Raw genomic sequence first — 14,788 nt, forward strand, 5'->3', positions numbered from 1 at the left:
AATTTTTATTTGCTTACAAAAGAGAACGGAAACAGGTTTGCAAAAACTTATCTGCATGTACAACGTACGCCATGTAGATAAGGAGGGCAAGCCTTGGAACACCACTGGATAAACTGTTCATCAAAACTAGACCTGTTTGCATCGGAACCGGTGGAAAGTCATTACTGTACATGGCAAAAACCACTGCAAAACGAAATCTATTTTTCATAGCACCAGATTAAGAAAGGTTCTATTGTACCATGTCCTTGGACAGCAGTGAAAGCAGCTATCAAGTGATCTCAGAGTTGGATACGTCAATTGACAAAGAGGTAGTTTCTCCCTTTTTCTTTTCAGCAAGGTTACAGGGGACAGGAATCAATGGCATCATCTTTGAATCTCTTTAAATTCCTGTTCTGCTAGGACCCCATGTCCCTCGAATACAATCACATCTGTTTTGTTGCATTTTAGGACTAGAGATCATCTAACACAGGAAAGTTTCCATAGTTCAACTTTTTGGCCAAATTTTCTGCGAGAACTCCTCTCTGGAAAAACTAGTGATCTGGCATGTCATTAAAGCAACCAAGAAAAATCAATCCTATGGCATCATGGATTGAGGGTTTTTTAAAAAATATAATTCTTTTTGTCAATAATAACAATATCCAAGGAAGAGATTTAGGCTGATGAAACCTGCCCCTAGAAGGTAGTATACAAACCACAATATGACATTCTTCTTGAACAAGTGCCCGTAAGAGTTCTTGCAGTTGGTCTTCCAATTTCTCGTGAGGCGATCAGATCCCAGAGCCCCACAGTTCCATCGCTTCCAGCTCGTCTTGGACAGGAGTGAATTCCGGCTGATCAGGATGGGGAGCTAGAGAGGAAGAGCGGGGTGGGGACTTGATAGGACCCAGAAACCAAAAAATTGATCATCTCCCCTCACAGAGATGTAGATTTGATCATTAAGCTAGAGAGATAGCCTGCTTGGGTAGAAAGCAGTAGCTCCCTTTACCCACCACACCGCTGGTTCCTTCCCCAGGAGGTTTCAGATGATTAGTAAATGAAGGAAGGGACAGATACATGACAGACATTGTTAGAAAACTAGAATCACAGCCATCTGATTAAATATTATGTGTTTTATTTACAAAAGGAACCTTGAAAACTCAGCAGAATTATGAAAAATAAATTTTAAAAATCGATCTCGTGTTAGAAGTCCATCACCAGGGGGCAGTAGGAAGGGGAGGTGATCAGAAGAAGAATGGAGAGCAGGGTGATCAGAAAGAAAGATGCCCATCAATCTTGTGTGGGGCCAGGATAGAGGAGAAGGCTCATGTAAGTAACTTTATTACTGAGCATTCATTCAGGGGGGTTTGGCATAAATTCTTGGTACACAACCATATTCCTCTATCCAAGCTCATATGGAGCAATCTGTTTGTAATACAATGGACCTATGTGATTTGGTTAAATTCCAGTAGTATTGACATTGTGTGGTGGGAGCAGAGATGTGATAGAGGGCAGATAGGGAAGCAGGTGAGGCAGGGAAGCAGAGTGCCCACTGTTAGGGGCAGAGGCTGGGTGGTGGTGGTCAACAGGACAGTTCTGTATCCAGAGTCAATTTCCCAGGCCAATGTCCTCAGAGTGGAGGAGTTCCACTTCAGTGCTGGTAATCATTGTAAGGGATCAGATCTTAGTAAAGGACAGAGAGATTTAAAGAAATAGGGAGAGAAGAGATGGACAGAGAAAAACACATCAGCAAAACTCTGACCAGTTCCTCTGGCAAATAAGGTTAAATTTCTCCTAAAGCAGAAAACTTAAATTTATTGACTAATAAGCTCATTGCCTCAAAGCAGTCTCTGAATCTTCCTTTTGATGCTTCCAAGAATGACTATGTCAGAAAATGTGTCATTGCACAATCCGCCAGCACGCAAACTGCAGATGTTTATAGGGAGCATAATCTTTTCAGAATCTCAGTCCAGTAGTTAGTAATGAGGCAAGGACAGCATGGCCACTTATGTTTCTTCTGAAAACTATCTTTGGTCATCCATGCATGGGGTGGGCAGGATGTCACCCCAAAGAATCTAGGGGATCCCAGTTATGGGGAAGTTCTAAGTTTGAAGTTTCCCCCAAATAAGAGTAAATTTTACAGGACACCATGGCCATACCACAGCAATAACATAGCATGAGGGGCCCAAAAGAACATTCAAACATGTCCCCCAATGACCAAATATGAGCTCAGAGGCCAACTCTGTGTGAACTGCCATTTGGAAGCAAGGAAGACTTAGCTGTGCTGTTGTTTTGAACTTCCGGTATTTTAAAGAGTTAACCTCTAGAGTCATTTGCACTTTATAGAAGATGCCCCTGGAAGTTCAATCTCTGCTTCCCTCCCATATTCGGTCTATTTTTCATAGCACCCCTTCACTGTTATGGCACAAATTATTGTAAAACATTGCTTAAAGCCCACAAGAGGCTGGTACTTACCTCCCACCCCGTAGGCTGAACATGAAGAGGGGTCGCAGTATCCAGGCTGGCCAGAAGGACCTTGTGGTCCAGGCACCCCCAGGTGACCTGGTGGACCCCTTGGTCCAGGAGAGCCAGGGGGCCCCGGGCTTCCTGACCGACTCTCCCCTGCAGGTCCTAAAAAGCACCCACAATGAAAACAGTCGGTCTTTTATCACAATAGGGTGAGTTTTGAGACCACCAAGAAGTAAACTACTCTTACAAGAAGCAACCTTACACATCTCAACAATTAGAGCAACCTGCCTCTCTCTACTCATTGAGAGCTTCTCCCTAAACTAGATTCCCTAGACAGAAGAACATACTGGAATTGCACATTATCCTGGAGGACAACCCTTTTAATCAGCTCAGAAAACTAGAAAACAAAATCTATTCTTTTCTAGCGCCTCTTGGATATTAAAGAAGAAGGAACATAGCACTCTCAACCTTGTTTTCTCTGTGGAGCTTCTGTTTCCCAATATGAATCCAATGTATGGGTGTGCATGCATGTGTGCGTGCACACGCACATACACACACGCATGCACACACACACACACACACATGAACACTCTCAAGCTCAACCTCATCATCTGTACTGGTTTATGGCCCCAGATAATTGAAGTAAATTAGCCTGAGTCTGAAAGAAATTATTCTACATGAGAAAAAGATAAAGTCTACAATTAGACCCAACATACTAATCCAAAATGTCTTTAGGCTAGCTTATATTAATTGAGAACTTAGATTGTGTGAAAATGGGGATTAAAATTTTTGTGAAATTAAAAAGATTGTTAGGTTGGGTTTTTTCGTTTTGGTTTTCATTTGTTTTTATGTTTGTTGGTGTGTGGTTTTTTAAAAATACATTTTTTTTTTTTTATTTCAGAGAGGAAGGAAAAGGGAGAGAGATAGAAACATCCATGATGAGAGAGAATCATGGGTAGGCTGTCTCCTGCAAGTCCCCCACTGGGGATCGAGCTCACAACCTGGGCATGTGGCCTTAACCGGAATTGAACCTGGGACCTTTCAGTTCCCAGGCCAACGCTCTAGCCACTGAGCAAAACCAGGCAGGGCTCTTTGTTGGTTTTTATGGCTGGATTCAAAAAGTAGTTAAGAACCATTCTTCAAATAGAAATGAAATTCTTTAACTTAAAACCAAGATGTAAATGAGAAATGTATTTGAAAAGTGTTGTGGCTCTCAGATACATTCAGTCTCATTTCATCAACATCCACCCAGCATCCATTCTGGGCATCTCATGATGCTGAGTCAGTTATATGATCTCAAATTACAGGAATTTTTACATTTGAAATGAATCTATTGCACTAGGCATCTCTCCTAGAAAAAGTCTTTTCCAAAATAATTATTAGGTTGGAAAGAAAAGTCTATAAAGCATTTGATTCCATGTGGCTAAGACTGAGATTGCAAATATCCAATAGAATTGCAAACTTAGAATTTTAATAATGACTCTGATCATCTGAAGACCATTATGAAAGCTCCTAGTAATGTACACAAACCTCAAAACTTCACCCAAAACTCACTCAGTGAGATGAGCATGGTAGCAGGAACTATCAGTACCCATCAAACATCCATGTGCTCCTCTAGATCTCGAGCCTCCCCTGCAGGACAGTTGGAGCTGAGCAACTAGTTCCAGCCAGTGAAATGTGACAAGTGACTTATGTCCTTCTGCATTTAGAACTGTGAGACCTGAGATGCTTCCTTTATCTTTCTCCTGGGGCCTTTTGTTCCAAATTGGGGGGGGGGGGGGGGGGGGGGCGACCACCATACATCAAGCTTTGTGTTACGAGTATGATATAAACCTCTGTGGTGTCAATCCACTAAGCATTTGTTACTACAGCATAGCCTAGCTTATCCTAACCAATAAGATTCCACAATATGCTGTAACTTTGAGAGCTTGTATTAGGAGACAAATTGGCCTCCTAACAAAATGAACACGACATACAGCCATTTCAGTTAGATACAAGGATGTAATATGACCATGTTCCTCACCTGTGATATCCAGGGAATAGAAAGATTTAGGATTTTCATTTTCAATTTTCTGTTAGGTAGAAATATTTACCTGCTGGCCCAGGGGGTCCTCTGGGACCTTGGCTTCCAACACCTGGATTTCCTTTTTCTCCTTTGATACCAGTTAGACCTGTTGAGAGAGAGAGAGAGAGAGAGAGAGAGAGAGAGATTCTTTTTAAAAATAAAATCAAAATGAAATCCGTGTAGTACATTTTTCTGGGTTTCAAAAGGACCTCTCTAATGAAGACAATGATATGGGATAATCTGGGCTATGGTTACTATTGGACTTTTATATTAAAGTCTGACACTGGTGACTTTTGTACAACCACATATAGAGGCTGGTTCTGTTTCTGAGCCTGCAGTCTGTATTTGCAAAACTGCAAGGTTATCTTCCTCCTTCATGCTGCTCCGGCCTGCCAGGAGCGGCCTCTGTCTTTGCACGCACCAGGCCAGCCGATGTGTGGCACTCCACAAATAACACAATAGAAGTCACAAGTGCACATGTCTAACATTTTCCTTTTGGTCCACCCTGTAAAGGATCTGCAAAAGGCATGAATTATAATTAGGCAGCAAAGTTCTGAAGAGCGTGAGTTTCCATTAAAAACTTGGAAGCTTCGGGAAAGCCTGTGTTTGATTTGGCTGATTCAGCCCCATAAAATTCTAAACCTATTCATGTGTCTTTTCCACAGAACAGACTTCTTATTCCAAATAATTTATGGTGCTACTAATAAACTATACATTTTCACAGGCAAAAAACACACACACACAAAACCCCCCCACAAAAAAACATATACACCTCATTGTCTAAGCAGGTCCTATCACCAGACTGGTGGGCAGGTGAGAGCATGCTGTATTCAGCCCCCAACCAGTTGCATCATACGGGGGTCTGGGTTACCCTGACTCACATCACAGATGATCTCTGGTGTCTGTTTTTCAGGTGCAACAATGCTTTGAAATAGCAAACTGTGAAACCACATCTCTATGTAATTACACTTAACAGAGAAACTGGGTGATTCGCCAAAGCTCAGAAGGGAACATAAGTCAATGAAAATAACCAATCTGATAGGTGGCAGGCATGCAAGTGATTTAAAGTGTTTAAGACTAATAATAAAAGAGGACACTTATTTTTAAAAAAAATAAAAAATAATAAAAAAAATAAAATGCTTAAGACTACAACCTTTTTTTTCTTACTAAATGCAGCAGATATTCACTATAGACAAACTAGAAAACAAAACAAGAAAGAACCCTAGCCCTTGAAAATAATCACTTCTAACATCTTAGCTTAAAACGTCCAAAAAGAAGCCTGTTCATATAGTATTCACTCTGGAAATAGTTGACAGCAACAACAACAAAAAAGCCACTAACACTTCTTTCTACACGGTATGCGTAAGCATAACAACTGCACATGATTGTCCCTTGATGGAAGCTTTGGTGACTGCTGTGTTCCTTGTGACCACCTCTTGGGGTCAAGGTATCCTGTCATATTTTTAAAAGTCCTTCTTCCTTGTTAGTGGTCCTCAGGGCTACTCCACCATGACTAGGCTTCCCCAACTCTCAGGCCTATTGCATGTGGCCTTAGTGGTGTTATCTGAGTTCAAAAAAGACCAGCCCAGCAGAAAGAGGGCAGGGCGCTGACTGGTGAACCTATGTTCTGTTTCTGGGCTGATTCTTCTCTTAGGAGCTGATAGGAAGAGAGTGATTTCTCAAAAGAAAAATACCATTCAGTCTGTGTTATACAAAGCACATGACTTACTCGGACTAGTCAACACTTAATGCTCGATTGCCAATCAAGTTGTTCAGTCAGAAAACTACTCTGAGTATGTCTACTGGGTATTACCCAATTAACTAAACTAGTAGCTAATCGGTTAATAATTAGAGTGAGTACTTTTTAGCTGGTGGGTGCTCCCTCACTTGTGAATGCGTGTGCCCTGATGTGCATCTGAGAATAGAGCAGAAACTGCCTTGTCTGTTAGAATCGGAGCCACTTTCCCCAGAGGGAACCACACATTTTTAAAGAATTAGAACACAATCAAACACACCAATGACTAATGCAGGCTGCTCATGATTAACTGCGGGTGACTCAGAGGCCTGCCATGACCTATGGTTCTCAGGGATCAATGTTAACAGCAGGGCTTCTCGGTGATTATTCTCCACAAGCAGAAGACGCAGTCGATTGGGCTGAATAGGACGTCCAGGAAAGTACTCTCAGGAACACCCCTCTGATAAGAGCTTCCTGGCTTAGCCTTTGTTCACTCATAAGGAAAGCAAGAGGTGGGGATGACTGGGGAGTAGGAAGTCCAGTTGTTTTAATTTTCTATGTTATGTAGATAAAAACCAAGTGGAATTTGATAGTATCTGTAATACAAATCAAGAAAGGAAGAGCCTCACAAAAACATTCCAGCCCCTGAAAAGGCCCTAAAAGTAAATTCTAAGAATACAATCTGATATTATCAGAGAATTTTAGATGTTGTTAGCCTTCAAGTTATGATCTAACTAGATGTAAGCTAATATATAAATATCTGTCCCTGTGTCCACTGAAGGATTATCCATATCCATGATAACTGGACTTGGTTATAAATCTTTTTTTAAGGAAAAAAAAGGTTAAAAATCAATATTTAAGTACCTAAGATGAGGATTGAAATTAAAGGCTAAGTTTACAGATTGCAGATCTCTAAAAACAGATCTGGATATATTTTGATAAGCCTTGTAGGCCTTGATTAAAAGGAGGGAAATGAAATGTCCTAGAATGTCAGCCTTTGACTGTCCATGAGGTGACAGAGGGCAGTGGAATGAGAGCATAGTTATTCTTTACAGACAAAATATCATCACCCATAAGGACTTCCCTAAAATATCTCGTTGTGAGGAACCAAGGTGGGGCCACTGGTGCTGAGAGGGGCTCACCAGAGCTAAGTGCCAGCGTTCTTCCCACAAGGCAATGGGACTTCCAAGTGCACACGATATTTCCTCCTTTTGACACTCCCTTCTCACCTTGGTTGTCTCCATAAATACTCCTCATTCTTCAAGACCCAACTCAAAGCTTCTCCACAATCCTAACAGGCAGAATCATAAAGGAGTCAAGAGGGCAAGAATTGCCCGGCCAGCATGGCTCAGTGGTTGAGTGTCGACCTATGAACCAAGAGGTCACGGTTTGATTCCTGGTCAGGGCACAGGCCCAGGTTGTGGGCTTGATCCCCAGTGTGGGGCATGCAGGAGACAGCTGATCAATGATTCTCTCTCATCATTGATGTTTCTATCTCTCTCTCTCTCCCTCTCCCTTCCTCTCTGAAATCAATTATATATATGTTTGAGCAAGGATTATCTAACTTTTCACTTCTATGGAGCCTTCCACATAGTGTGTCACTAACATACAGGGTGTCCTAAAAAAGGTACACACACACACACACACACACACACACACACACACACATACACACACTTTTTAACAGCTGATAGTTCAATTTTGAAAATGTATTTTAATAACACTGTCTTTGTAATTATTCAAAGTATGTGTATACATTTCTGGAGCACCCTATATAATGAGTGAACAAATGAACAAATGAATGAATGAATGGAGTTCTTTGCTTCCATATTATCACTGCCTCCAATTATCCCATTGCATTGCTTGTTCTTGTGTTCTAGTTTGAAACTATGAGACTGTTGATTGCAAGAATCATCCCCTATTTATTGTGGTAGTGTCAGATCCCAAGCCAAGTCTCACACATGGTAAGAAAATGCCTATAAAACACCGGAAGGCTAACTGAATGACCGAATGAAGCTGACTTAAATGCAAGCATGACCCTGAAGGATCAACAAACAAAATTCCTTCAGCTGGAGCTTCACTTTTATTTTCCTATGCCTGGCTTATGTGAACACTGCTTTTTCTAACAAGTTCCTTGCGTGGCAATATGAACTACTAGTGCCTCTTAGAGATGAGTATGATGGACTCCAATTAGCTTTCACTATCTGCCATTTTAAAAAAATGAACAGAGCTCATATAAAAGATCTAATTTATCAAAATGTGATTTAGCTAATATCCTTAGTTTTCTGTGAAGTTACCAAAAATATTTAGGATAATTAGAGAAAAGTCTTTTCTATTATGCATCCATCCTTTTATTTATTTATTTTTAATGACAACTTTTAAGAGCTATTCTTTTAGATCTTACTCTCTTATTAAAATCTTAATATCTTATTCTTATTTCATTTTTTAAATTTTTTAAAAATAGATTTTTACTTTTTTAGAACAGTTTTAGGCTCACATAAATATTAAGTGGAAAGTCTAGAGTGTTCCCATATGCCCCCCCGTCACTACACTTGCATAGCCTCCCCCATTATTAACATGCCTCACCAGAGTGGTAAGTTTGACATATTTCTTCCTCCTTAAGAGTCACATTAGAAATGATTTCAGGGCTACCTGGTTCTCCATTACCACTAACCTAACACTGACCCTCTAATATTTTCTTTCACTGGTTTACTAAGTCAGAGACCTGTTTGTTTCAGTTCTTCATTGTATTCCCAGTTTCAGGCACACATCAGGCCCTCAAAGATCTGTCAAACAAATGGATGGGTGAATGAAATTCAAAGTCTGATTGCAGACCTTGACAAACCAAAGATGTAGCTGGTTGGTGTACCAGCTATGCTTCTAAATGACCTTATTAAGTTTTGAATGCTAGATGTTTTATGTATGAACTCATTTAGTCTTAGCAGAAAACAAGAGGGCAGACTCAAATTAACCCCAAAAGAGGGCTGGAATACAGAGGTTAAGTCACTTGTCTTTAGTTAGTAACACAGCCAAGATTTCAACCCAGGTAGGTGCTGAAGCCTGTGCACACAACCCAACCACTGTGCCCCCTGCCTCCCTCTCTCCACCCCAAGCTGGCTCTCTAGGCTGTGTTTTCAGTCTTGTTTGCTATAGCTGCGGCTTTCTGAACTGCCTGCGGATACAGTCTGCACGTTTTCTCTGGCCCGACATCAGCCTTGTGGTTATCAAGTTTCCGCAGCTTACTTCCTTGGGTGTATACATTTGACCTCAGCTCTGAGCAAGCCTTGAGGTTGATTTGAGGAAGATTTATCCTTCTCGCACGGACTACATGTCCAGCGGCTAGCCCTTGGTTGTTGGTTTCCCTTTTTTTTTTTTTTTTTACCTCCGTATAGGGAGATTTTACTAATTTGCCCCTTGACCACACCAAGCACTCCAGGCTGGAGTCTCATGCTCCTCCATGGAGCCTGGTCACTCTCACATAATCAGACATTCTGAGCAACTCCCAGGATTTGTGCTCAGACAGCTATGCAAGGCCTGGTTAATGCTTTCATTGTCATTCTACCAAATAGTCACAGAAACTGTGAGACAAAGCATTAGCTGTGTTATTATATAGTCTGTTGCCTGGGAAATGCTGGTGATGAATTACAAGTAGACTGCTTTTTATTCAACGTATGCTGGAATGCCTACTAGGTGCAAGGTACTGGACAGGGTCGCTCGCTACAATGGCAGATTCACTGGACTCAATTCAATAAGTACAATACTTTTTGTACTTATCCAGGCTCTGCCATCTATCCCTCTTTGGCTGCGGATCAGTGCCAAACATGTACAGGCTCCATGTTTCGGGCTAAGGTGGCCAAGGCTGGAAAATACATGGTTGCTTTAAAAGTGAGAAAACTTTGCAAACTATTGCTAAGGGTCCCACCTCCAATTGCCTCTTCCATAAAACAACTGACCATCTAATATGCCTCTATAATCTAGGGCTCAGCCAGGGAAACATCAACCATTCTAGATCTTTCAAGCAAAGGGAATTTAACATAGGGACTTGGTCACATTAGCAATGGAAGAATCAAGCAATCAAATAAGGATGATGAGACAACCCAGACATTAGCAATAGCAGGAAGGTACTATCAGCAATAGGAGTGCATGGGAGATAGGAAGAAGGGTGTGACTAGAGCCCAATGCCTAGGGCCTTCTGGTAGGATCAAGAATGACAGTGAGACATTGTCCAGTGGAAGCAGGAGCCACACAGGGGCTATAGCCACAAATGAAGTCACAAAGGAAGTCGGGGTGAGGTTGATGGGAGAAATATCCTGATTTTTCCCTTCTCCAGTGTCTCCTTTTGGCTGAAGCTGTCCTGAAGCAGCAGGATAGAAATTTTGAAAACAGTGACACACAGAATAAGGAGAGAGAAGAGCAAACTGCCCAGTCCAGTCCCGATATCAGGCACTGAGAATTTAGGGTCAAAAGCACCCTCTGTGTCTGTGGCAGGTCACCATGTCACAGGGGAAACAAATGAGTAGCTGTAATGCAGTGTGAGAGTAGCTGCAAAATATGAGAGCACAGAGCTGAGGCATCGGTAGAGAATTGCAGGTGGTCTTCCAGTATAGTTGACTCATGATATGAAGTCTTGAAGAACAGGCATTACCCACGTAAAAAGGGGGCAAATAGAAGTGCATGTGCAAAGGTTTGCCTTGGGAACCAGTTGGGTATGGCTTTGGCAGCTGCAAGGTGGGTAGTGGTAGAGTAAGAGGCCAGGTTAGGCCTCCTTATGACAAACTATGTGCATCACACCAACGAGTTTGGATATGGCCCCTCTTCTAATACCTGCTAACTAATTTTTTTTGTTTCTAACTTCATACAGTTTTCCTTAAAGAAGAACTCCAAGCTGGTTAAGCTTCAGGTCCTCAGATCTGCCCCTGCTGGGTGCAACCAAGCAATACAATTCATTATTGTGAAGTTTAACACCACCAATAACACTGTGCTAGTACCACGGAAAAGCCAGGGGAAAGTGTGCTGAATCATATTTCTACCTAGTGGGCTATCCAGTGGTCAAAGGAACCTACTAACCAGAGCAAGATCAAGACAACAGAATAGTTGGCACTTTAGGTTTTTGCACCATAGTAATGTAGGTAGGAGGTCCTTTGGTCTTTGCACCACAGACATCTAAATCGGACACACTGACATTTGGGCAGTGAGGGGAGGAAGTGCAGCAGGGAGGAGGGAAACGAAGGTGGGAGAATGGAGGTTGTAAAGGGAGAAGGAGAGAGGAAAGGAGACGATGATGCAGGGCTTACCCATGCACACCAAACCTGTGCATCTGTTTGCAGGTTGACTGCTCATAATTACTAGTACAACAACAATTGCAGTGTAATGGGAAAATGCGGTGATTGGAGCCATGTGCCTGGGGACAGAGAAGCCTAGATGAGGAAGATCTTACTCAGTCTAGCTCAGCTGGAAGAAAGCAGAATAGCAACAACACATACACTGGCCAAACAAATAAAACATTGCGAGGAAGCAGTGGTCTGGCAGAGGTGACTCTTGAAATGAATTTTGAAGCTTGAGTATGAATGAGTCAGAGGAAGAAAGCGGGTTCTGGGGAGTGGGAAGAGCATGGGATAATCCAAAAAGAGATATAAAAACAGGGCACAACGGGGTTAGCGTTGAGTGTGGTAGGAAAGGAAAAGGCACATGTAAAGAATGTTGGTAAACTTAATTAATGGTCTAAATTCTTTACTACTTTGCAATAGGATTATACACCCATTCCCATTCTATGGACTCATGCATTTCCCTACTCATAGATTGAGGGTTGGCCAAGTGATTTGCTTTGGCTAGTGAGGTATTAGTGGCAAAGACAAGAACAGAGGTGTGAAATATGACTGGGAAGTTGGGTTGCCCTGCTTTGTTTTAGCCACTGTCACAAGGAGAATGGGGAGCGATCTCCCCCCTCCAGCCAGGGCCCCAGTAGAGCAGAGCTGTCCCACCTCCCACAGACAAGTGATGAGAACTAATATTTATTGCTGTATGTTACTGAGATTTTTGTGGTTTGCTGTTATGCAGCAAAAGCTAGCACTGTGCCGTTCAGTTTGCCTAGAGCAAAGGGCACATACTTGACGTGAAGCTGATTAGAAAATATGAACCAGGACCACACAAAGATATCTTACTGAAATGACATTAACCTTGAGGGCTATTTCTAGTACAACGCCCACTACCCCAGACAGTGACTGCAGTCCAATGTGAGGAAGCTGTTACGACCTTCTACACAGACCTTCCAATTAAGGGTTTCAAAAAATTGTTATGCTACAGAAACAATGACATTAGGTTTCATGGCAAAAAGAAGATAAAATACTGGTTACAGCTTTTTGTTATTGTAATAGTCACATTCTACTAAGTACAGAAGGTGGGGACACAATTTGATGGTAATTTTAGTTTGTCAATTGCTTTTTAAAAATCATTCTTTGAGTTTATTTGGAAAATGATCTTATCCTGACTACAATTAGTTCCAGGAGCATGCATACAAAAACAGTCTACAATAACATGCTTTCAGTAGGTGCTACTCTTTCAAGGTCCTTCAATCAAATCTTACATTTTCCTCTAAAATGCTACATCTGGTATTTGAATAATTTAAAGGAGTTGGGAGAGAAAAATACCCATTTAAATAGTGAAAACAGGTGGACACAGAGTGAGCCAACCCTTCACAGGTGTCCTAGGAGCCAGACTACCTGGAAGTCATACTTAGGAATGAAAGCGATTGCCCTGTCCCACCACAAGGCCAGAAACCTTGGTTCAATCTGGAAGAGTGTGATTAAATACATAGTCACAAATACTGTGATATTTCCTCTCTTCGAAATGGATAGCCTAATTCTCCTCCACTTGAGTGTGGCTGGGCTTAGTGACTCCCTCCTAGTAGAATATGCTAAAAGTAAAAACTTGTGACTTCTGGGATCAGTCAAAAAGGCATTGTGGCCCACCTGCGTGGCTCAGTGGTTGAGGGTCAACCTATGAACTAGGCAATCATGGTTTGGTGACTGGTCAGGGCACATCCCCAGTTGCAGGCTCCCTCTCCCTCCCTCTCTGAAATCAATAAAAATATATTTATATAGGAATAGAAAGTCATTGTGAACTCCTCCCTGCTGTCTCTCTTGGATCACTGGCTCTGAGAAAAGCAGCCACCATATTTCGAGACCACTCAAGCACCCTGTGGAGGGACCCACCCCTCTCAGGCTCAGTGTGAGTGGAGCAGTCAGGGAGGGCCCGAGACTCCTGCCAATAGCACTGTGAGTGAGGCATCTTGGAAGCAGGTCTGCCAAATCCAGTCCAGCCTTCAGATGACTGTAGGCCTGGCGAACGTCTTGACTGCGAACTCACGAAAGACTCTGAGCCAGAGCCATCCAGCTAAACTACTTGTGAGTCCCTAACCCACAAAAACAAAGATCATATGTCTTTTGTTTTCTGTAAGTGCTAAGATTAAGGATAATTTGCTATATAATAATAGATCACTAATACATAGAGCTTCTCTCTGCAACCATGATGAATATAGATTCCCTTTGTAGTAAGAATAAAAAAGCCTCTACAAAATAAAAGATGATACAAAGAGGAGTACTCATTGTCTTAAAAGGTACCGTATGTTAGGAAGACATAATCCATCAAACCTTCAGGAAAAGGTCTTGTTCCAAAGGCCATTCAAAATGGACTTCACCAGATCATTATCGGGTGAGAAAAGAAAACTCTATCTTTGTCTGGACTTCGTCTCAGGAGATGAGAGGCAGGGGGTGGGGAAGCAGGAGAGGAAGAAGGCAAACATGTATTTCAGCACATTTTTAACAGCAATGAAAAGATGATGTCTCATGCAACACATTATCAACCGTAACACAACATCACAGGGAAGACTTGTAAATATTTAAGGAACAACCAGCAAATTATTATGAGAGCTTCACCAGCCCTCTTTCTTTAATCAAGTTAATCTGTCCCATAAAGATAATTTTTCCAGAAATTAATCCAGGATCCAAGGGTCATTAAGAAGTTTCACAGATGCTTACCATCGAGGCATTCCTGGCTCACAACTGCTATGCTCTAATTCTGAACTTGTGACCAACGTTTTCTGCCAAATGTATCGTCAGTGCCAACAGCTCTTTTCAACCACGGGAATATTGAACATAAGAACCTTAGTTCTCTCTCTCTCAGCTCTGAATGAATCTGGGACCCAGTTTTCTCTCTAGACTTCTCGGCTTTGTTGACTTATAGCAAACCATGGCATGAGCATGAGAGATGCAGGGTTAGCTTTAGTGTGTGCAGCCTTTCTCTGCCTTGACTGCCATTTCTGTGTCTCTGAAAGGGCTTGTCATTGACTTACAGCGACCAGACTAGGGCTGATTCCTTTCCGACCTGTGGCGGGAAAGGCTTGAGAGAAATAATTTTCCAACTTTGAAGTCCTTCAGGGATTTTATCCTCAAAGAACAAGAAAAAAATTAATCCAGGTAGCAAACATAATGTGAAATTTTCTCTTGATTAAAGATAACATTCCAACATGATTATTATTTTTATTC

The 14,788-nt window shown here is 41.8% G+C and overlaps 1 protein-coding gene across 4 annotated transcripts in view; it reads right to left on the reverse strand.

Moving 5' to 3' along the window:
- COL14A1 (collagen type XIV alpha 1 chain) overlaps positions 1-14,788 on the reverse strand; it is a 179,148-nt gene continuing 164,360 nt past the window's right edge. For 3 of the 4 annotated variants that reach the window (XM_070392050.1, XM_070392051.1, XM_070392049.1), the window contains exons 46-48: positions 4,539-4,616; positions 2,452-2,607; positions 1-847 (exon numbers count right to left, since the gene is read on the reverse strand). In XM_070392050.1, the coding sequence (XP_070248151.1) occupies positions 768-847; positions 2,452-2,607; positions 4,539-4,616 (314 nt within the window). In that variant the 3' untranslated portion in view covers positions 1-767. Of the gene's footprint in view, positions 848-1,267; positions 1,660-2,451; positions 2,608-4,538; positions 4,617-14,788 lie in introns of those variants that run through there. The other variant, XM_070392053.1, reaches the window with a different exon arrangement.

The sequence above is a fragment of the Myotis yumanensis genome, unplaced genomic scaffold (assembly GCF_028538775.1).
Source record: "Myotis yumanensis isolate MYYU_CA2020_CCGP unplaced genomic scaffold, mMyoYum1.0.hap1 SCAF_15, whole genome shotgun sequence".
Classification (NCBI taxonomy): domain Eukaryota; kingdom Metazoa; phylum Chordata; class Mammalia; order Chiroptera; family Vespertilionidae; genus Myotis; species Myotis yumanensis.